Here is a 22,444-nt window from a genome sequence, read left to right as displayed (position 1 = left end):
ACAGGGCAGTGACGCACAGATGGATGGAGCGCACACAATCACGCGCGCACACACACACAATTGCGCACACTTTGGCCCGTGGACCAGCTGTTGTCTGAACCCCATTTTTTCTTTCTTATTTCAGCCTATGTCCAACACTTTCTCCCCCCTCCCTTTTCTGCAGGATTAGGTGCGTTTTGTAGTCAGACTGGAAGCTATAAGATGTAAACACTGGGCTAATTGGTTTGACATAGTGCTCTTTGTTTTTGGCCTCCTGGTGATAATAGACCACGCTTGCTAATAAGTCCACTCCGCTGGCACACGTTTTGTTTGGGCTAGAAGAACCAAGTATAGAGGGGACTCTGTATTGTAAAGATTATTGCACTATTGCTTAGTTTCAGATGACGTCAGGTCATAAGTTTAAGAATGATGGGGAAACATGGGAGAAGCCTACTCAAAACCTACTCAATTTTTCTGTATTTTGAATGGTCAGTGGTCCTCAAAATGTCACCAGCAACAAGAAGCTGAAACCCATGAATAGTTCTGTGATGAGGTGGTTGGATAAATGTAAGCCTAAAGTACCTTGTGTAACTTTTGTACAGGTTCTTGGCTTGGTCCTGCTCTAAACCTGGTTTTGCACTGGTCTAGTTTAAGTTTAGTCGCCTAAGCCTGAATTATCTGATCGAATATATGTGATTCCTCCATTTTAATATATCTAAAATAGACCATACAATTGCTGAAGGAAAGGTATGCAGAGTGATGAACACCAGCACAGTCTGATTTCTGAAAATAACCTCTAATATAATGAAATGTTGTCATCATATTTGGGGTCCTTATTGGCCCGGAGTTCCCAGAGTGCACGTTGTGGCGGGATACCGTTCAGGTGTGAATCTATTTATCCTCATTAACAAGGCGCTCTCCCCAAAGTCATCCAATTAACACTGGGCTCGTAATGAAGCCATTAGCTGTCAGACGAGGAAGAGGCAGTGCGCTTGTCTGTGGGTCCGCCGTGCGTCATGTGCGTAATGTGTATACGTCTCTAATATAAGCAAGAGAATTAATGGAGTGAGCGCGCGTGATAATGAGGTAATGTGGAACAAGAAGGCCGCGCGCTGATCGGCCCAGTGTCTCAAATGAAGATATCAAAGGCTGTGATTTACGCACTCACGTAGTCATAAACAGGCCTGTCTTTCTGCGCCTCTGGAACCACCGAGCTTTGTGTGTTAATGGATAATAAACGTGTTAGCAGATAATACAAAGAAAAGTGAGGGTTCCAGCTCTGTAGATTCTCTATAGCCATGACTTTGTGAGTTTGTAGACCTCTGCTTTTAATGTGAGGTTTAGACAACAGTCCAGACATGAACAGATTAAAAACTTTTAAGGTAAAGATAAACACAAACTTTAGTGTCAGTGATAGACATGATCAGGTTCAACATGTGTGTATTTACCTTTTGAATATGGCATAATGTAACCAATATGGAAGATTTTCCTGCCCCTGATTTACATATGACATCATCACTTTCTAGATTCAGAAAACCACCAATGGTTCTAGTATGTACTGTATACAGGTGACAACAGGCAGATGCCATACAAAGTCATCACTATTTACATTTAACAGGATGGAAAAGAGAATCAATAGACTAAGAGAAAGTCACACTAAAAACATAGTATTTCATCAGCTTTCTTTAAACTCTGCCATTTAACAATGTGAGTCACTTTTCTTCAAAGACAAAGTGTCCTCAGTGTTTGACCCGCAGCTAGGAGCAGAGGGCAACAGCGGTGCAGTGCCTTGGACTTTTGCTCTAGACCATAGACAAGAGTACCTCACACACAATATTGGAAAAACATGCAGATTCAATACACGCCAGGGAATAAAACCTGCAAACTTTTGGTTTTGAGGTGTAGTCGACAAAAGAAAATATTGCCAATCCACGAAAAAAGGGGATGTGGCAAAAACTCTTAATACCGTTAGACTATGTATCTGACTTAAACTGCACTCACAAGACTACAACTGGGGAGTCCATGCAAAAATGACTCTATATGCAGAAAAATGTACTAGCAAACAATATGTATTTATATTAAAATAGATTAAACTTGTGAATCATGAGTTTAATTAGACTTTTTGCATAATACCAAATCTTCAGGTAACTCACTTGTTTAATAATGTTTAATAATTATTTTATTTATTTATTTTGTCAGTTTCAAATGGGCTTATATATGTATTAATTTGTTTGTTTTTTGTTTGTATTTTTTTTTCTTTTTTTTTTCTGTCTTCTGAACAGGGAACCCATGAAAAAGAGAGTGTAAGTGCTCTCACTCGGTCTCCCTCTATAAATAAAGATAACAAATAAATAAATAATAATCAAAATAAAATGATTAATACACATTTTGGTTGACTAAGACTCCATCGACTGATCAATTGACTAAATGCCTTTACATTCATGTTTTAATTCCTGACCACATCTGGATGTTGAAGGCTCTTCCTTATGTTAAAGCACAGATTTGGCCTCCAGTGTGAGTCTATAGCCTATGCTCATTTGTTCCTTAATGAAGCTATCACACGCGCAACCTTAATATAGTTTTAATTGTCAAAGTAATTGCGGCAACATGCTTCAGCCTCAATGGGGAGGAGTGAGGGGATCGCACAGGCAGATGTCTAATGGCACTGTTTTACCATTAAATGTTTGTAAATGGAGAAAGCTGTCCATGATCTAAATACATTACACACATCAACCATACCACTCTCCCTCAAGCGAACGCAAAGCTTCATTTTTCTATTTAGCCTGATTACTATAGACACTCGTATAGAGATCCACTGCTCTCTGCCCCTCCTCCATCCAAACATGAAAGCTACATTGAAGAAACCAGAACTGAGAATAAGAATTGGATTTACCATTACACAATTAATCATATTTCTCTGTGCTCACTCTGTCAATTTACTTTGCTCTCCTCCATTCTTTGGTGTGAAAACCTCCCCCACCAACTGTACACTTCAAAACAGGACAACTGACAACTGCAGATCAGCTCTCTGAAGATGCAGACGAGCTAGCCCCGCATAGATTTTTACTTTTCTTATGAATGATAGAGATGCGGAGGCCACCTGTCTATTATTGGTATAATTTATGTTTTAAAATAGTTGCAGACATTGTTGCCTTTTCAATAGAATCCTGGTCTTTCAAGCATTATTATATAGTCTAATGCAGACAAAGAAGACTCTATACACTCCATGGCCTCCTGAGTGCTCAGCACTCTCACTTCACAGCAAAACAGTCCTGGGATTGATTAACACATGGGGCCTCTTTAGTGGAGTTTGCATGTTCTCTACATGTTTATGCAGGTTTTCTCTTGGCAACAGTAGCTGTCCATTGATCTGAAGATTGGCGGTTCGAATTCCACTCTCAACATGAACATTATAGGGAGAGCGATGAGATCCACTGACTCACAGGTTGGCGGTGTGATTCCAGTTCCCACAGATTAATGCTGTCATTGTGTCCTCGGTCAACACACTTGACCCACCTTGCTCCCAATGTCTGTGTACACTGGTGCATGAATGTGTGTAAATGTGTGAGTGGTGCCTTGATGTAAAGCGTTTAAGTGCCTTGAAGGTGGAAAAGCTCTATATAAAAATGTGACCATTTATAACCCTTTACAGTTTCCCATACCTCCAAAACAGGCTGCTCTATTACTTCCCATTTGATCTACGTAATTTTGTTTTACAACTTGCATATAAGCACAAGTAAAGAAATTAACTTGCAGTCAGTTCAATTCAAGTTCCAACCAGCACATACTGCTATTTTGTCTTTGAGAGTGCCAAAGTTAGTGCCATATGAACCATCTCGCACTCTGAGGGCCTCAGGGACCAGCCTCCTGTACTGCCCAGAGTCAGGACGAAACATGGGGAATCAGTGTTTCAGTTTTATGCAGCTAAAACTTGGAAAAGATGTGAGACAGGCCTCTACTTTGACAATGTGTAAATCCAGGCTCAAAATTGTTCTGTTTAGCTGTGCATATGACTGAAAGGTTTTTATTCTACACTCTTCTCTTTAAATTATTCTTATTCTTATTCTTATTCTTATTCTTATTCTTATTCTTATTCTTATTCTTATTCTTATTCTTATTCTTATTCTTATTCTTATTCTTATTCTTATTCTTATTCTTATTCTTATTCTTATTCTTATTCTTATTTATGTTTCGATTTGTTGTAGTGTGAATTTAATGTCCTTCTTATTCTGTAAAGCACTTTGAATTACTTTGTGTATGAATTGTGCTATACAAATAAACTTGCCTTGCCATCTTGCCTATGAGTTTAAATGTGGTGTGTGAGTGATTAGTGATCACTGGTTGGGTTTTTGGCAGCCAGATTTCCACTTGCCAGGCTTAGGGCACCATTGGCTATATTTTACAACCATCATCAGGTTGGGGAGTGAATAAATTATGTAATGTAGGTGTTTAATATGAAATCAAGACATGAGCTTTGAAGCTGCAGTTTTGACCCTCATCAAATCCTTACTCTACAAATCATCCAGTGGTGGAACGTAACAGAATAAAAGTAGTAAAGTACTGTACGTAAGTACAATTTAAAAGTGGACACTTTCTATTTTTACTTCACTACATTTGAGAGCAAGAATCTGTACTTCATTACATTTTTTTAACTGGACTGAAAAGTAAAAGTATTTTTTTGTTATTGTTTGAGACCTGCAGAAAAGGTTGAGGACTTATTTTTTAACACATTCATAATTTGAGCAAATAAAATATAACCACAAATAAACAAATAAAAGACAGCTATAATAAAAGCATTGATTCAATTGTTTCTGTTGAACAAAATTCAGCACACATTTTTAACAATATCAATATATTTGAAGCCTTATTAGATATCAAAATATGTGTGAAATATGTTTACTTTTTACTCTTTAAGTATATTTTTAAACAGATACTTTTACTTACTAAGTAGATTTTATCATGGGCTACTTTTTTGCTTTTTTTGCTCCAGTATCTGTACTTTTACTTAAGTAACATAGTTGAGTACTTCTTCCATCACTGAAAATGTCACATTATGAAAGTATGATGGGTCCACCAGAGGAATACATTTGTTAAATCCTAGACATGCTGTTTGGTGGTACAGTCCAAAAAACTCTCACTAAACCCTTCATCATTTCTCTCTAGTCCTTTATTACTTTCTATCTGCCCTTATTCTCATGAGGAGGAGGCGTCTGGAGTCACATCCTCTTTAGGACTAAAATCACTTGTGCGGGATTTGGTTGCAGTGTTAGTCTGCTAATGGATTCATGTCTCCCAGAAGAGAAGAGGCAGTGTACAAGAGTTTACTGTGTGAGTGTGAAAGCAGAAAACGCAGACAATAACAGAGTGAATATGAGTCAACCAAAACATTACATGGATTTGTTCTTTGTAGCTATTTTGTTTATTGAGATATTTGACCTCTGTGGCTCACATTAAAGGGCCCATATTACACTAACTTCTGATCTATGTTATAATGTTGTCTCTTCATTAAGGACATACCAGGAGTTGTGTTTTGTTTCATTCACACATGTTTAACACACAAGCACTGCATATTTAGGCTGAGTTCTTCTCTCAAACTGAAAACACTCTGTTCCACTTTGTGATGTCATGTGGTAATGCATAAAGCACTTCACTTCACTCTGTAAACTCCACACACCTTCACTGGAATCATTTGTATTTCAACCTTGGAATTGTTCATATCTGATGAACAAAAGGTAAAAGGAGCTGTTAACTTGAAATCTACTGCTTCATGACATCACAAAGTGGAACAGAGCATTTTGAGCTTTGGAGATATAGAGAGACTAATAATAAAGGATTACTCAAACATGTGTGAATGAAACAAAACACAACTCCAGATATGTTTTGATGAGGAAACAACATTATAACATGGCTAAAAGATCATAAAATTACACAAAAATACATTTTGTGTAATACAGTGAATTAGTGGAGGGGTCAGCAGTACTTTAAACCATGTGTTTTAACAGTGTTCCCACATTGTTTACTGTGAACTGTATTTTGATTGATTCATGTATGTTGGAGTAATCCTGTATTTTTCTTCATTTGAGCCTTGAATGCTCAGGAAATTACCTACCCCCAGCATAACCCACATCCCTGTACTTAATTGAAATGATTTGAAAAATAGATTCTGAGTTATACATACAGTTTTTTTAAATGGAGCTTAAATACTTCAAAAATTAAAACATGAATTAAAATCTGCTGCTTGTTACAATGAAATGTCACAATTTTGAATAAGAAGTCAAGGGCAACATTTCTATTATCAAGCTGTTTTAGATCAGCATCGATATTTACAATGAACAAAATGTAAATCTTATGTTATTTTATATAATATTTTGTATTTGAGCTTCAGTTTATTGTATCTTTTTATTCTGAGCTTTTTTCTTCATGAGTGCATTTTCACTAATGATTGTCACACGTGAAACTATCAGATGTTTTGATGATATAACAATAGCATTCATCTTTGGAGCTGGAATCACACCACCAACCTGTGAGTCATTGGATCTGACCACTCAATCAATATTTATGCCGAGAGTGGGATTCGAATCACCTACCGTCAGATCAGTCGGCAAACAACTGAGCTACTGTCTTCCCACCAGAGGCCCACACACGAAACTACAAACCTGAAAGTATTAGTACCCAAACTCTGCTTAAATTACTTGAAACTACCTCTTCAAAAACGCACAACTCATTGAACCTGGACGTGTGTAGCCCCTCCCCCTCTGCTCTGGGCCTGTCTCCATGTCTCCTCCCTCCACGGCTCCTCTCCGGTGGGCTGTGGAGTCTGTGTTCTGGTTTTCACTTCTCTCTTGGCTCTAATTAAAGAGGAAAGTCTCTGGGAGTGTCCTCTCTGTGACCCGCTGTGTCGCTCAGTGTTAAACATCAGTCGCCTCGCTCTGATATGACTCCATGCTTTCATCTCTGTGTCGTTCTCTGCCAAACTGTGAGGAAGTTTGAGGGAATTATGCTCTTTAAATTACTTCCTACAGTGCTAGAAATTATTGTTGTTGTTGTGTACTTGGTGTAGACAGAAGAACTGAATTTGTGAGTAAAAGGCATATAGTTCTTGCACCAAATTGGCTTAAGTTTGAGTACAAGTATATGTACTGAGTGAAATATTTGTGCAATTACCATTACCAACTACCAGGATAGAATAAGAGTTCCTTTGCATTTTGCATCTCTTGTTGGCATCCGGTGTAAACTACTGCACCTGGACAACTTGTTTTATTTTCTACAATATTTTATATTTCAAGACTTTCAGTTTATTATTCCTGTCTTTCTATTTAGAGCTTTTGCTTCATGAGTGCATTTTTCAGTCATGAGATCTCGCTAGTGAAATGATTAGAAGAGACTCTGTCCACTCATCCAAAGGTTGACGGTTTGAATCCTGCTCTCAATGTAAACATCACTGGTTGAGCGATCAGATCTACTAACCCACAGGTTGGTGATGGATGCCACTCCCACAGATGAAGGCTGTTGTTGTGTTCTCGGGCATGACACTTACTCCACCTCTCCCTCAGCATCTGTACACTGGTGTATGGATGGGTGAGAGGTAAAAAATGTACAGGAAATTGGCCGATATGTTTCAATTGCAGACACAAATAAAGTTAGTGTTAGCTAAGTTATGTGGCTAACTAGATTAGCATCTGGCATGATTTTTTTTTTTTTTTTACTCTAAACCATGTCATTACTGCTCAAAGTTATTTACCAAAATGATTAGCATTAGTTTTCTATATGCCTGTATTGTTTTGATTTCAAAGCCAGAGTTCATAGAGCATCACATTTCAGCATAGCATAACTCCTGTAGTATTTTGTACACACAGCAGCCCCTTAGATACTCCTCGCGTTCCCAGTCTATTACACCTTGAGGTCGGCCATGTTGGTGCTGTGTGGTGTTGGCAGAGTGTCAGCTTTTTAAAGGTACTAATGGGGCAGAAACACTGTGTGAAGTGGAGAACACAACACTGCTGCTCAGTCTGAACCCTGGCTCCTGTTTACTTCCTCCAGTGTTTCCGTAAAAAAAAAAACAAAAAAAAAACAACAATGTTTTTTAAGTGTGTTTTTTTTCCCCCTGAACCTTCTTAAAAATGTTACATTTGGATCTTTTTGTCTATATCAAAGCAATTAGTAAAAAAAATATTATTTTACTTTTATTAAATTTACATTCTTTGGTCCAGATTGTATTTAATTTACTCCAATATGCAATAAAGTTATATATTAAGTACACTCCTATTTGAACTTCTGTAGAGGTTCTGTGTACTGTAGTTACTGTCGGGAAGTAACTGAGTACATGTACCGAAAATATGAATTAGTATTCATTCTGAATACTAATTTTGAGTACCTCTATTCCAGTGCAGTTACTCGTTCATTTTTCGATGTTCAAAATACAGTTACTTTCTTAAATAGAAAGGACAACATAGCAGTACTTTATCATGTAATTGTGGCTTTGTTCTGCAAGTTATTAGAGAGAAAAAGAAAGCATTGTGTGCATGTGCAATTTTCCTTGTCTAATTAGGCATAAGTTAAAGCATAACAGACAGGTCAATGAAAATAAAGCAGTTTGTAATATTGTGTAGTATTTGTCTCACTAGAATATAATGCAACTTAGTATAAAAGTATTCTAAGTATTTCTGGTTGGCCCCTGAAATAGAATACACAATACATTTTAATTCAGTTATTTGGTATTATATAATTAAAAAGATTTTCAAAGTATTCTTCCTATGGCTGTGTGTAGAAAATGTGAAAATGACTATGCATTTTTTAAAATCAGCCCTGTAGTAGTCTTTTTTTTTTTTTTTTTTTTTTTTTTTTAAAGTAGGATTTTTATTAGTCATATTGACAAAGTAAGATCTGAGGAACAGTGGATTTGCTGTTTGATACTAGATGTTCACCAAAACCTTTAAAAGAGTAAATCTGAACTAACTTGGCCCTAAAAAGAGTTAAATGAAGTCTTATCACAACAAAACTTGGACTGAAATAGATCTAAATACACCTTAAGATGTATACATTGTATCAAATAGCTATAACTTTACAACTTATAGCTGTTTTACAACTTTACCTTTTCCCTCTTACCTAATTGCATTTGCTAAGATTGTTTTGATTCCCCAGTCCTGTCTTGTAGATCTATTCCAGCATAAGATATATATATATATATATATATATATATATATATATATATATATATATATATATATATATAAAAAGGAAGAAAAAATAGATGGAATCAATCAGGCATGCTTCTTCTCCATATACAGCCACAGTTCACCTCCGCCCTCTCCTCCCTCTCCTCCCTCTCCTCCCTCTCCTCCCCCTCCTCCCCCTCCTCCCCCTCCCCAGCCGCTTCCCCCACCCCCTCTCAGGACTGCAGACTGAGGACATGCATAAATTCAACCACATTAGTATTCCAGTCAGGCTACTCCATTTCAAGGCAAGGCCAGGCACCCTTTTTCCACCACCAAACCTCTCCAAATTCTTATTTTGGACAGCATCTATAGACCTGCACTTTTTGTACCCCAACTCAAATTATTTTATGAGTTTTCAGAAGGCATACAAGTCCATTTTTGCCACATTTATAAGCAGCTGCAGCCTTTGAAATGAGGTTTTGGTCATGTGTGTATGTGTGTCTTTGTGTTTTGATGTCAGCTCAAGCGGACCGGGCGATAAATCACGCATGTCTGATTGAGGAGGGCAGAGGGTTTGGACAATAACATTTGAGAGAGGAGAGGAAGGAACAAGAAGTGAGGGAGAGTGGTCCAAATGAAGCAAAGAACCAAGAGGAAAAGCCAAAAGACATAAGTGGATATTGCACAGAGCGTCGGACTGACATTTGGGCGATGGGCAGGGAAAGGCAGGGTTTGACATTGAAGCGGAGTCAAGGTTACGGTGCTTTGTTGATGTGGTGTGGAGTAAAAAACAATCAATATTGAGAGATGTAAAACAAAAAGGTGGATCAAGTAGAGTGAGTGACACATTTGGCTATAGGGTCATTGATAAAGATATAAAGTATTCAGCAGTTTTCTGAAATAGACACACACACACACACACACACACACGCACATTCCCCACACTTGAAAGGCAGATTTCTCGAGCTAAAATGCAGTTTATGTAATTTTCATTCCAACTCAATAATTCTATTTTCTATAATAATGTTTTCATTTTTGATACACTGTTTTGCTCATATTTGCTTCTGTAGTAATAAATCATATTAAATTGATATGACTTCACAACTGGCCTTTAAGATACTTATTAAATAATTAGGAAAATGTTCAATTGTTTGTTTAAAAAAAAATAATAATAATAATAATAATTTCAGTTATTATATATATTATATATTATTATTATTACTATATAATGGTTTGATTTCCTCAAAGGGAAAAAAAATCAATTGCAAATAATCAATACACTCAATACAATTCATAAAACGAAGTGTTAAAATATGGATTATTATTTTTCATTTAAAAATAGGTTTTGTCAAACTAAAATTTAAGTTCTAAAGAAATTGCATTTTTCTTCCCCTTGAACCTCGTTAAACAATATTTACAGTAAAGACTTATAGCATGAAGTGTTTTTTACAACATACATAGTTTATTTGGAAACATAATACAAGCTTTATACTGAAAATAAATAATTACTTGAGCTGTCATCGAAATTTGGACCAAACCTCGCCCAAACAGTTCAGCTTTCTTACTGAAAATATTGTGTTTGTTTTGTACGCTGCTAATTAAGTGCGTGGATAACTAAGAGCATTTCTGTTTAAATTAATGACTTCAAAAGAGTAATATATAAAACTGTACAATATTCGAAAAAATACTTAAGAAATAAACCGATAAACAGGAAGATTATAAAATTTGTTTTTCGATAGTGAACGTACAATAAAATTATAGGCAGGTGTATAGCGTCGCTCTGCTCAGAGTCCACACAGTTTATGGTCGAAGATGACTGAAAACACAAATATAACAGATGTGAAGCTACAGGCCAAAGGAGAGCGGTTCAATTAAACCAGCTCCATAAGTGCTATGGTTCCTCTACGCGTAAAAATGACTCAGGGCCTATTGGAGAAAATAATTACATATTGCGTTACAAAATAATGAGTGTAAATATGCAGAGAACTAAAGCAGTGGGTTTGAGCCCGAGGGAAGCGTGAGGTGAGAAAACGGCCTCTGGTGTCCACAGCAAATCAATTAACAAAAGTGACAGAGCCACTGTTATTTGTGGTTATTGGTCTCACTCCGCTGAGCGCACAAACAAACGCGTAAAACTGAGACGCAACCCCAAAACAAAACAGCAGTCCCAGCTGATGCTGACGTTATTCTGAGCTGATGGTGAATCAAACCAAGGCGCTGGCAGGTTATAGGCACATTTGTAGTATTTATATCCTTGATTCTCGTGGGTAAAAAGAGTGGCTCCAAAGATGGTGCTGATGCAGTAATGCCCTCACGGCGCTGGGAATGACGAAGGCCGGACAGGTGTCTGTTATTGTCTGAGTCTGTCAGGGGCGCGCGCCCCACGGTCCGCTCCCTCCAGGGGTCAGAGGTCGTGGCACGAGGCGTCGCCGTGAGAGTAAGGTCCCTCGTGCGGCGGTGGCGGTTCTCCCGGCGGCGTCATGCGCTTCTCCTTCTGCCGCCGGTTACAGAACCACACGCGCACCACCTCCTTCTCAAGCTGCAGCGAGTCCGCGAGCGACGTGATCTCGTGCGCGGACGGTTTGGGGCACTTGAGGAAGTGCGTCTCCAGGACCCCCTTGACGCTCACCTCTATGGACGTGCGTTTCTTCCTCTTCCGACCCTGAGCTGCGATCTTGTCTATGCTGCTGGCGCTGCCCGTGGAGGAGTCGGCCTCCTCCAGCCACTTATTGAGCAGCGGCTTGAGTTTGCACATGTTTTTAAAGCTCAGTTGCAGCGCCTCGAACCTGCAGATGGTGGTTTGAGAAAACACATTACCGTACAGTGTCCCGAGCGCGAGCCCCACGTCCGCCTGCGTGAAGCCCAGTTTGATCCGACGCTGCTTGAACTGTTTGGCAAAGTGCTCCAACTCGTCCGAGGTGGGCGTCTCCTCGTCCGAGTGGTCGTGGCAGTGGTGCGGGCCCAGGTCCCCGTGCTCCGGGCTGAGGGTGTCCCTGAGGCCCGCGTGCATGCCTTGGCTCTGGGTGGCACCGGGCTCCATAATGCCGTTCACGGAGAAGCCCGTCTGGGAGTAGGACATGTTGCTATGGGACACGGGGCTGCCCCACGCGCCCGGGTGGTTGTTGTGGTTGTTGTGATGGGGGGAGTGGTGGTGGATGATGCCCGGCTTCACGTCCTGCTGCTCCATGGAGCCGGACCAGGGGCTGCCCTCCCACTGGTGACCCAGCGCGTGCCCGTAGTCGCTCTGCAGCAGTTTGTGGTGGCTTCTGTAGGGGCTCGCTGGCTGCATGGCCTGGCTGTCCGCGTGCAGCATGGGGCTGGAGCTGAGCAGGGTGTAGGGGCTGGACGCCGCTGTGGCCATGCTGCTGCTCGACCCCGCTGGAGCTACTGACGCCAGGCAGTACCGCAGCCCCTCACATCTCCCTCTGGCTCCGTGCTGACTGACAGCTGCTCTGACCAATCAGCGCTGAGTGACGACTCCCACAGACCAATAGCACTCGTGTCTCACTAAGGCCCGCCTCTGCTGCTAAGCTTTTTTATTTACTGTAATCAGAACTGTATTGGAAGAGATAGAGATGTAAACACACGTGCGTTCAATATGACCGCTGGAAAATATCGATATTCATTACAGTCAATTGTTCCCATGTTTCAAACGCAAACTTCTCACAGATTCCCACAAAAGCAGACTGTTTTATATTTGGCACTGATGTGGTGAAGTCTTGTGTTTGATGAAGAGACTTTGCCAAGGCCTAAACCTGTCAAGTTTTGTTAAACTCAGATTTCAATGAACTCATTCAAATGTTTTTCACTTATTAGACTACACCTGCGTAATGGAGACGTTATGCATTAACTCTCTAAATTACTACTTATTTATAACTGCGTGTTTTGTAATTTCACAACATAATCAAAAATATTTCATAATGGAAGTAAGAAACAATAGACTAATCCACAGTTCATGATGATTTGTTTAGTCTGCGGTAAAAGTGCTGTATTCACCTGGCCTGTTACAGTGGTCGCCATCACTGGGTGAGGAAGGGGTTACTCGAACCGGAAGTGAGCAGTGTCGGTCCACTTGCTCCATGCTTGGTGCGGAGTGATGCGAGCGTGGAGCGCAGTTCCTGTTTATTAATTAAAGTTTCCAACTGATTTACGCACGAGTTTATTGCTGCTCGTGTCACCCTCGAGCGCGTGCGAAGGAGGAGATTAAAGCGCAATGGCATTTGTGAGACGTGCCAGCACTTCATTTAGAGCCTCCTACAATCAAACCAGGACCAGTTCTCAGGCACTAATGATTAACTTTAACACAATGTTTCCTGGGGTGTTTATAAGATGTCCCCGAGATAGGGTGACACGCTGGTTTTACGCACGAACATTCCCATATAAATATTCATTACCGTTCAATAGTGGAAATAACTGTCACGGATGTAGGTGAGAATGTACTTGCATTAAATAGAAATCCCAGGTTTTTAAGACAAGCAGACAACCCCACATTTTCAGCTCATGAAATTCATTGATTCAAATCCTTTACTACTCATACAAAACGAGGCCTCCTTCATTGTAGCGCTATTTAAAAATCTCCCCACAGCTCGTGTCTGAATTGAAAAACCTAATCTAACTGCATATCTGAGCCCTAACTTCGCCTGCGTAATTATATTTGCCATTAGAAGACTGCCACGTTCCAGTCTCCTTATTGGTTTGTGAAATTCCATTAAATATATTGCTCAGGCTCCCAGGTTAAGCTTGATTTAAATTAGCATACATTTTCATACATTTAGGAGAAATAAAAGAAGCACTGCAGCCACCAGAAAGTCATTAAAGAGCGCAGAGCCGAGGAGCTACCGCGGTGCTGGGGGAAACAAGAAGGAGAAGAAAGCGGGCAGGAGGCACACCGGAGGCCGAATCAGGTGAGGGGTATGGCCGCAGGGGTGGGCGATGGGACCCGGGGCCGCAGGGGGTGGACGGGCCCGCTATCAGGGTTAGACAGAGGACACAGCTCTCCTCCAAATTCATGCAACTGCAGAAAAAACTTATACATTGGACTTAATGGGTAGGATTTAGTCTTTTCCTTTGCATAATTTGACAGGTTTGAAGCTGGAAGACACTATTTGATGTCTGAGCAGTTAAAAGCACAGTTAGTAGACGGATTAGACTATTGATTCGTCTCACTTAAATATATGCAGTTAATATGCTGTAAATGTACAGTGTTTGAGGTGAACTTTCAGTCGATGTGCAAATTGAATTTTTTGATAATATTCACTATTTCACTTTCACATGCGTAAAACCTGGCTATTTCAACGAACCTGAAGCTTACATTCTGCAACATAAAATCTGTTGGGAGAGTTGGAAGTTCAGTATCATTTTAAAAAACAAAAATAAGATACATATTACGCACGAAGCCAAAGTAGAGTGGACTTATCTCTAGACGGGGGTGCTCTCTCTCAACAGTCTAAGTTTCTAAGTGTAACAGATGCTTCTCTAGAAACGCTCCGTGTGCCGATCCCTTTTATTCACATGGACATTTTTGTGCCGTCGAGCGCGTTTCCATAGCGAGGCGAATAAAAGGCAAATCCCCACTCCGCGCCTCCAATAAAGAGCCCATTCACAGATAACCCAAGCCATGCAAACCCCGCTACACTTACACAGGCTGCATGTGCGCCCCAAACACACCAGCGATCATTTCTGCTATGTTTGTTTATGTTTATTTAGTGGATAGTTCAGCAATTACGCACAGCCACACGTATTTCTATTGATATTTACCACAATATCTACTCTAGTGAAAATAATAATTTGAAACACGGATGTTGTACAATTTTGTCCAGCAGTATTAAACAGCACTATAAGCCTATTTGTTCATATTACCATATTTACAATTTTACGCATAAAACATAATTAATTTACTTTGGATTAAAATATGGTACATCGATATATAAAAAGTCTTTTGAAAAAATATGTGAACAATGTCATCTATAATTCATATTTCTTCCAGTTATTTTAATGGCATAAACAGCACATTTCTTTACACATTCTTGGCAGCAAAAAGAGACATATTTGAGGTCAGATGTGAATGAAAAGGCGCTGTTTTTGTTGCCAACTCCCCGCTGCTAAGGTCAGAGAATCACAGCGCGGACAAATATAATTCACCATGTAACAGATGAGGGTTTGGCTATCCGTAGTATAACAATAAAAGCTTTAAAATAAAAATGATTGTTTAGCACTTAAGGTTCAATTTAATCTGCACCATGTTCTTTATCGTGCCAAAACCTTAATATGTCATCGTTGCCTTGCTCTTTTACTTATAATCCGTTTTGCTAAATATATTGTTATTTTAAGCCGTCATATTCGCGCTGACTGGGTTGGCCCGTAGATAAATCAAGCCCCGTCTGAGGCACAGACAGCTCAGGGCCCCGGGCGGGACCTGTCACGCGGTGTCATGACCCCTCTGAAGCCTAAATCTCACTGAGCGCGCTGAGACTCAAAGTGAGGACCGTCTATGAAGATATATAGTCACATACACATTTGATATTTACACATTTAAATTCATTATGGGCTATCAGAGGACGTCCCAACTTTACGCACACCCATATCACGCACACCTATATTTCAATAGAGATTTGGTAATGTAAAATGCATGTTCAGTATTTGGTATCGTTGGATAAGATAAGGTCAGGTTTAACATTTTAGACGTTATTTCTTTTGGATAATATTGCTGAGTCTCATTTAAAGGCCTACAGTTCATATGGGCGCTGGCAAAATTGTTAATGCGTAAGTGCGTAAAGGCGCAACTATTGAAAATTAGGGATGTGCCATGTATAACCCTGGTTTGCTGAAAAAAAATAATAATAAAATGGGATCGTTGCCATAGCGATTGACAATTTAAAACAAAATCTATATATCTATATATTATTTGAATGGGAAAAAGTCCTCAAAATGTCGCGGAATATCAGGGTGCTGAAACCCAAATACGCGTGATTGTTCAGGTAGAGCATTTACGGGGTTTTGTTTTGGATATTTCTTATTAAAACACCACAATCCATTCTGGTAGCACGCCTCCTCCTCTATCTGAGAGTATGACATCATCAAATTCCACAATTCTACAATTTACATAACACAATTTTGGATTGCTATAAATTTTTTTAATCTGTATTCTATTTTTGAGGCATAAACGGTCTGTCTTGGTGTCACCCCTGGCTGTAAACTCAGTCGTCCTCTCATCCTTGACATCCGCGACACAAACGCACCGCTGCCAGACACTAAAATCGATATTCCCATTAGCGCATGACGTCGCTAATAAAGGACAGTGACACCACGCTTAAACCGGGCGACCCCACGAAAAATAAAGCTCGCCTTGTTTTACGTGACAGGCTGCGTGCTGAAGACGTAAAGCTAAAACGGGTTTTTAGTGGCTCCCGTGTCCAGCTGTCAGTCATTATAAAGGGGAAACGCATCGGTCGCAGTAATGGCACAGATATAAGGCTTAGGCGCATCCCACGAGAGCTCGCCAATGGAAACGTATACGTTCATTAAATATAAGGCAGCGTCGTACGTAAATGGTTGATCTCTTGTATAAACCTCCGATAAACCAGATCATCCAGCATATTTCGATAAAAAAAATCCAGTTTCCATGTTGTTGAGAAGTTTTGATAATTTTAACATCAACGTGGAGCCAACGTTTATAATGTTTGTATCATGTATTTTAGGGAAGCAAATCCTTTTTCAAAATAAATGCGTTTGACACAAGCCATAGAAGGGATTATATTGTATTGTAAATTACACAATGTTTTCCCCCAAAGATCCTCAACTCTATTGGACCATGCCTTGTTCATGTCATTTCTTGTCTGTCTAAAGATTTATAGGCTTATTTTTTCCCCAGTTTAATAATACATGCTTATAAATACAAAATTTGTTCAAGATTAACTATTGTTTTATACCAAATGACAAGGTTAGCCTATTCAGCTGTTTCAAATTTGTACCCTAAAACTGTTGGAAAATACCAGGCTACAACTTATTTTAACAGCTTTAAAATGCCCAGAATGAATCCAGCTGTTTTTGTTCATTTAAGTCAAATGCTGGAATCCGTTTACCATTGATTTATTTCTGGCATAGGCTATCAAATTAAAAGCAATAATTAGGAACAATCTGACAAATTAATCCAACTCATAAATCGTTTCTATCTGAGGATTTCATACACTTTACAGAAGCAGTGACTAATTTTGCAGGTGCAGAGGGATAGTAGCGTACACACTGTTTCACCATTTCATGTTATTTTCTGAAGTTGTACATTTAAAATTCCATCTATAATGACGTTTGTGGGGGAGAATCTTGGTAGTGAACACTTAAACATATACATTTGTAATAATTTTTACCATTACGACTTCCACATGTCCTCAAAACAGCCTTGAAAAGCTTGACTTTTTGTAATATTCTTTGCAGCAAAAACATGCAGCCTTAATGTCATCAAAATGTTCCACAAGCTTTTTTAAACATTGCCTCCGTCTCATTAGTATTCCACCTCTCATTCAAATCCAAAGACTCAAATGATTTGGGTTTCCAGTTAATTAGAAAATGAATTCAGTCAAAACACGGCGAGCCTCAGGTCACACAGTCTGTTATTTCGTGTTTGGAGAATAAACATCGACAGTGACTGCCGTTGTGTCACCTCTGGATTATCAGGGAGGAACTCAACACCTCACCCAAATGGAAACAGTTAGGCATATTCAAACAATAGACTGTTTACTATATACAACAATGAGGTTCTCAAGCTGTGCAGGTACAGTACATGGTCTTCTGCCATATAGGACTGCTCAAATTATGCATAAACTTGAGGGAATAGTCTTATTGGGATTGGCATTTTAGGTCTACTGAAGCAGGGATTTTTCAGATGACCTTTAGGAACTATTCTCAAATAATAAGTAAAACATATGCTTCTATATCAAATCCATAGTGTAGCATTCAAATCTCAAATATGCAGTGGCCTTATACTTTCAATTGCAATAAAACGTGTGATCTTGCTAGCTGCGTTTGTCACAGAACTATTAGCAAAACAAACGTAAAGCAGTGTGGTTCTCAAGCTGTGGTGCTACTGGTAGTGCTACTGGTACTACTGGTAGCACATGGTTTTCTACTATAAATCTCTTCAAATTATGTGTTAGCTTGAGGAAATAGTCTACTTTGTCATATCGGGATTGACGTGTTTAGATGTAGATCCTATTGAGGCAGAGACTTTTCAGATTACCTGTAGGAACTAATCTGTGCCAATACTAAGTAAAATATACGCTTTCATATCGAATTCAAATCTCAAACATGCGCTTTCCTTATAGTTTTTTATATAACTTCACTTGCAATAAAAAGTGTAAGCCGTGGTAGCCGTGTTTGTCACAGAACTACAAGCAAAACTAATGTACAGTGGTGTAGTTCTCAAACTGTGGTGGAGGTACTACTGGTGGTACATAGTATTTCCCTATAAAACTGTTCTGTGCCAATAATAAGTAAACATACACAGTCAAATATCCAGTCCACAGAGTAATAGTAGCATTCAAATCTCGAACATGCATTTGCCATATAGTTTTTATTTAACTACAGTAAAAAGTGTAATCTTACTGGCTGTTTATGTCACAGAGCTGCTAACAATGATGTTCTCAAGATGTGGTGCAAGTACTACTAGGTGTTCTGTTATAGGCCTGTTCAAATGATGCATTAGCTTGAGGATGTACCCTGCTATGTCATACTGGGACTGGTGTCTAGGTTCTATCAAGGCAGGGAGTTGCAATGGAACCAATCCATGCCAGAAATATATTTGCTTGTAACACATAAGCTTTCAGTTATCCAATCCACAGTGTAGTAGCGTTTCACCCTCACACTGTTACTCTCAAAGCCTGAATATTTGATACTTGCAATGAAAAGTGTCATCTTGCCGCCTTTGTCACAGAACAGCAAGCAAAAGTAGTTGTTATAAAAATGGTAGCAAACACTGCAAACATTGGTAGATATTGGTGGTTTTCAGACTCTAGAATGAGATGAGATCCAGTATATCTCATTGATTTTATTGCAATTTGTCATGAAATATCCAAAAGATAAATCCACAAATGTTGAACCTGATCATTGGTGTTAATGACTACACCAAAGAACTCTGTATTGATAATAATATTGGCTTATAGAATATTGTGGCATTATCTGAAACTTAGCAATAAAAATACTGATTTGTTTTTAACTCTAACAAGATAATAATTGCATCACGTACAACTGGCTTGTCATTTGTTATGGTAATAGTCGTTGCCCTGAGAGTTTGCTAGAATTCTCTGTGCAAGCAACATGAGCCTGTAAGGTTTTTGAACATATCAGAGACCCCATAACTGTCCTTGCAAAAGCACATTGACGTCTATTCCTGGTTCAGTTTGGATATTTCTCAAACACATTCTTCCTATTTGTCATGTCCTGTGAGTTAGTTTACAGATGTTCTTGGCCTGGTCTGGTTGAGTATATACTTTTTTCAGATTTAATACTACTACTACTACTACTACTACTACTACTACTACTACTACTACTACTACTACTACTACTACTACTACTACTACTACTAATAATAATAATAATAATAATAATGCATAGCACTTGTGCAGCATTTTTCAAGATGCTTTACACAAGGAGACAAAAAAAAATGGTTTTAAACACCACTTTTCCCATGTCTAAGGATTTAGTTAGTCATTTTAAATGTTAATCAATAATAAAATCACAGCCCTACTGCGGTTACTTCACTATTCAGCAATGGCCGTAAAGGGCTTCAGTCTAACGTCGGCACAGATCTGATTTGTTACTCAATGCAGTATTTACCTGTGTCTTTAAATTATTCACCATTTGGTTTGTGTGTGTTTGTTACAGGTCCAGTGGTTGGTAAAGTGGTGCTGGGTCAGTGAGGAATCCGGCTTGGTTTGAATCTACATAAAATTAGCATCTGTTCAACTTCAAACTGCAGCTAACGCTACAGAGACGAGACGATAAGTGTCTATAGAAACACTGTGTGGGCTCTCCAGGACCTCTCCACATCCACTTCCCTGGTCCAGAGAGGAGCGCAGGGCTGTGGGTCTGCTCTCAGTGCATCTCAATGACAACTGGTGCATTTGTTTATTTATATATGTATGCATAAATGTTTTAAATGAGGGCTTCACAGTCAAATTCCCATTCATGCAGACTGCGGCACCAAATGTGAAGTGCATCCCAAATTTCTCAAAATAATAAAACATTGTAGAGAGAATTAAGACAAATTAGTCAGCATAAACTTCATTAAATGTTTCCAAGCGACAAACATACATTTTCAGTCTTAAGCATTCAGTTGGGCGGTTATTTTGTTATGGGCGACAGTAGCTCAGTTGGTAGCGTGCTTGTCCACTGATCATGATGTAAACATCGAGTGGTCAGATCTACTGATCCACAGATGAATGCTGTTGTTGTGTCCTTGGGCAAGACACTTAACCCACCTCGTCCCCAGTGTCTGTGTACACCGATGTACGAATGTGTGCGTGAATGGATGAGTGGCTCTTTGATGTAAAGCACTATATAAAAATGTGGCCATTTACCACTAAAATTGCACAAGTAGTATTTATACCAGAGGAAGGATATGTTAACGCTGCATTTTCTTATTTTCACTTCAGCAGTTCCGTGCAAGTTTAAAAACACAAATATCAAGAGAAAGAAATATTTTAAAACTTAAATTAGATCCTACAGAACATTATAGTGCAAAATGTGTTAACTTCAAAACCCTAACTGTCCAAACATCTAACTTGTGAATGAAAACTACATACTGCTTTAATAAATATCACAACCACATTTATTTTTATCTCCATATTTTAAAAGTCTCAATATACTGTTGAACTTTTAATGTATCATGAGCAAAACATAAACTTTTATCGTCACTTAAAAATGTAATTCCTCACCCATAGGTATTTAAACTCTAAGGCCACTATAAAAAGGTTGCACTTGCACATATCTCAAAAATAGTCTCCAGAAATGTGGTTTAGGTTTGGGTTAAAATTCAACTTTTTTGCTGCACTGACAGAACATCTAAGAGTTTGAGTTGTAAAAACAAATGCAAGACCTCAAACTTGAATGGATTTAGGAAACTTCAGAATGTTATAAGGCCATGTATCCTGTAGCGGGACGTTTTTGAAGAATTGAACATGTTGTTTTTATACGTACGTGTGGAGGAAGTCTGTCTTTTGGAAAGGTCTTTAGGCTCTTGAGTGATGGCAGCGGGTTGAACTCATATGCGCTGTAAAAATATGGATAATAGCTGTAATAATGTGTAACTGTTACTATATAAATGACTTTAAATAAATCGATAAGAACAGACAGCGAGACCTCCCAGAAGGTCAAAGTTCGCATTACCCTTCAATATAATGTGGTGATGATGCAGATAGTAGTAGTTTTCTCTTTTAAATAGTATATATTTAGTATTTGAAGATCACCTGCATTTTTACATTTTTTTTTTGACATGTTTTTGAACTTGTGCACACTTTTTTTGTAATTTTGTAACTATATTGGCTATATTAGTGCTAACCTACATGAGGATAGCACTATATATATATATATATATATATATATATATATATATATATATATACACACACACACACATTATAAAGGACAATTCTGTAATGTTACTTAAAAAAAAGAAAAAAGTAACAATAGTAAACACAACCAATATTTTAATATGGTTTACAAGACAACAAAAACAGTATATGGCTTTGACTTTATTACAATTTTTACAACGTGATATTAAATGACCAAAATCATAAAACTTGTTTGGACCATGACTTCATAAACACATTGAGTCCCATATGGCCGAGTAGTGTATCACCAATGCCTCCAAACTTCTCAAACTCTCTCCACTCTCTCCTCCAGCTCTGAGTAAAGCCCCAGTGAATTCCATGTAGAAAATCTCTATCTGTGCCACAAACCACCCAAACCAAACCCGATCCTCCCCAGTGGCCTCTCCCTGATGTACACCCCCTGTAGCCCCCTGTACAACCCCTCATACACACACACACACACACACACACACACACACACACACCCCCCCACACACCCGCACACACCCACACACACACACACACAGACTCTGGTCCCTCTGAAGGAGCGGGCGGAGTTGGCAGTTGCACATCTGCATTTCAAACGTAGCCTCTCTGGGATTCATTATTAATTAGCCTGCTGTGCCCTGGAGGACTGACGATACTCTCACCCCTCCTCCCCTCTCTGTCTTTTCCTCTTTTCCACATTCTCGCATTCTCTCTTTCTTACTCTCTCACTTGTGCGCTAAT

The 22,444-nt window shown here is 39.0% G+C and overlaps 1 protein-coding gene across 1 annotated transcript; it reads right to left on the bottom strand.

Moving 5' to 3' along the window:
- Positions 1 to 10,654: 10,654 nt before the first annotated feature.
- Positions 10,655 to 12,503, bottom strand: LOC117378170 (POU domain, class 3, transcription factor 4-like). Its single transcript, XM_033974712.2, has one exon. The coding sequence runs from the start codon at positions 12,493 to 12,495 to the stop codon at positions 11,539 to 11,541; it is 957 nt and encodes a 318-aa protein (XP_033830603.1). The 5' UTR covers positions 12,496 to 12,503; the 3' UTR covers positions 10,655 to 11,538.
- Positions 12,504 to 22,444: the final 9,941 nt, after the last annotated feature.

This window comes from Periophthalmus magnuspinnatus, chromosome 10, assembly GCF_009829125.3.
Source record: "Periophthalmus magnuspinnatus isolate fPerMag1 chromosome 10, fPerMag1.2.pri, whole genome shotgun sequence".
In the NCBI taxonomy this organism is placed as follows: domain Eukaryota; kingdom Metazoa; phylum Chordata; class Actinopteri; order Gobiiformes; family Gobiidae; genus Periophthalmus; species Periophthalmus magnuspinnatus.
Note: the sequence above shows the minus strand (reverse complement) of the source record. Positions and strands in the feature narration are given on the sequence as shown.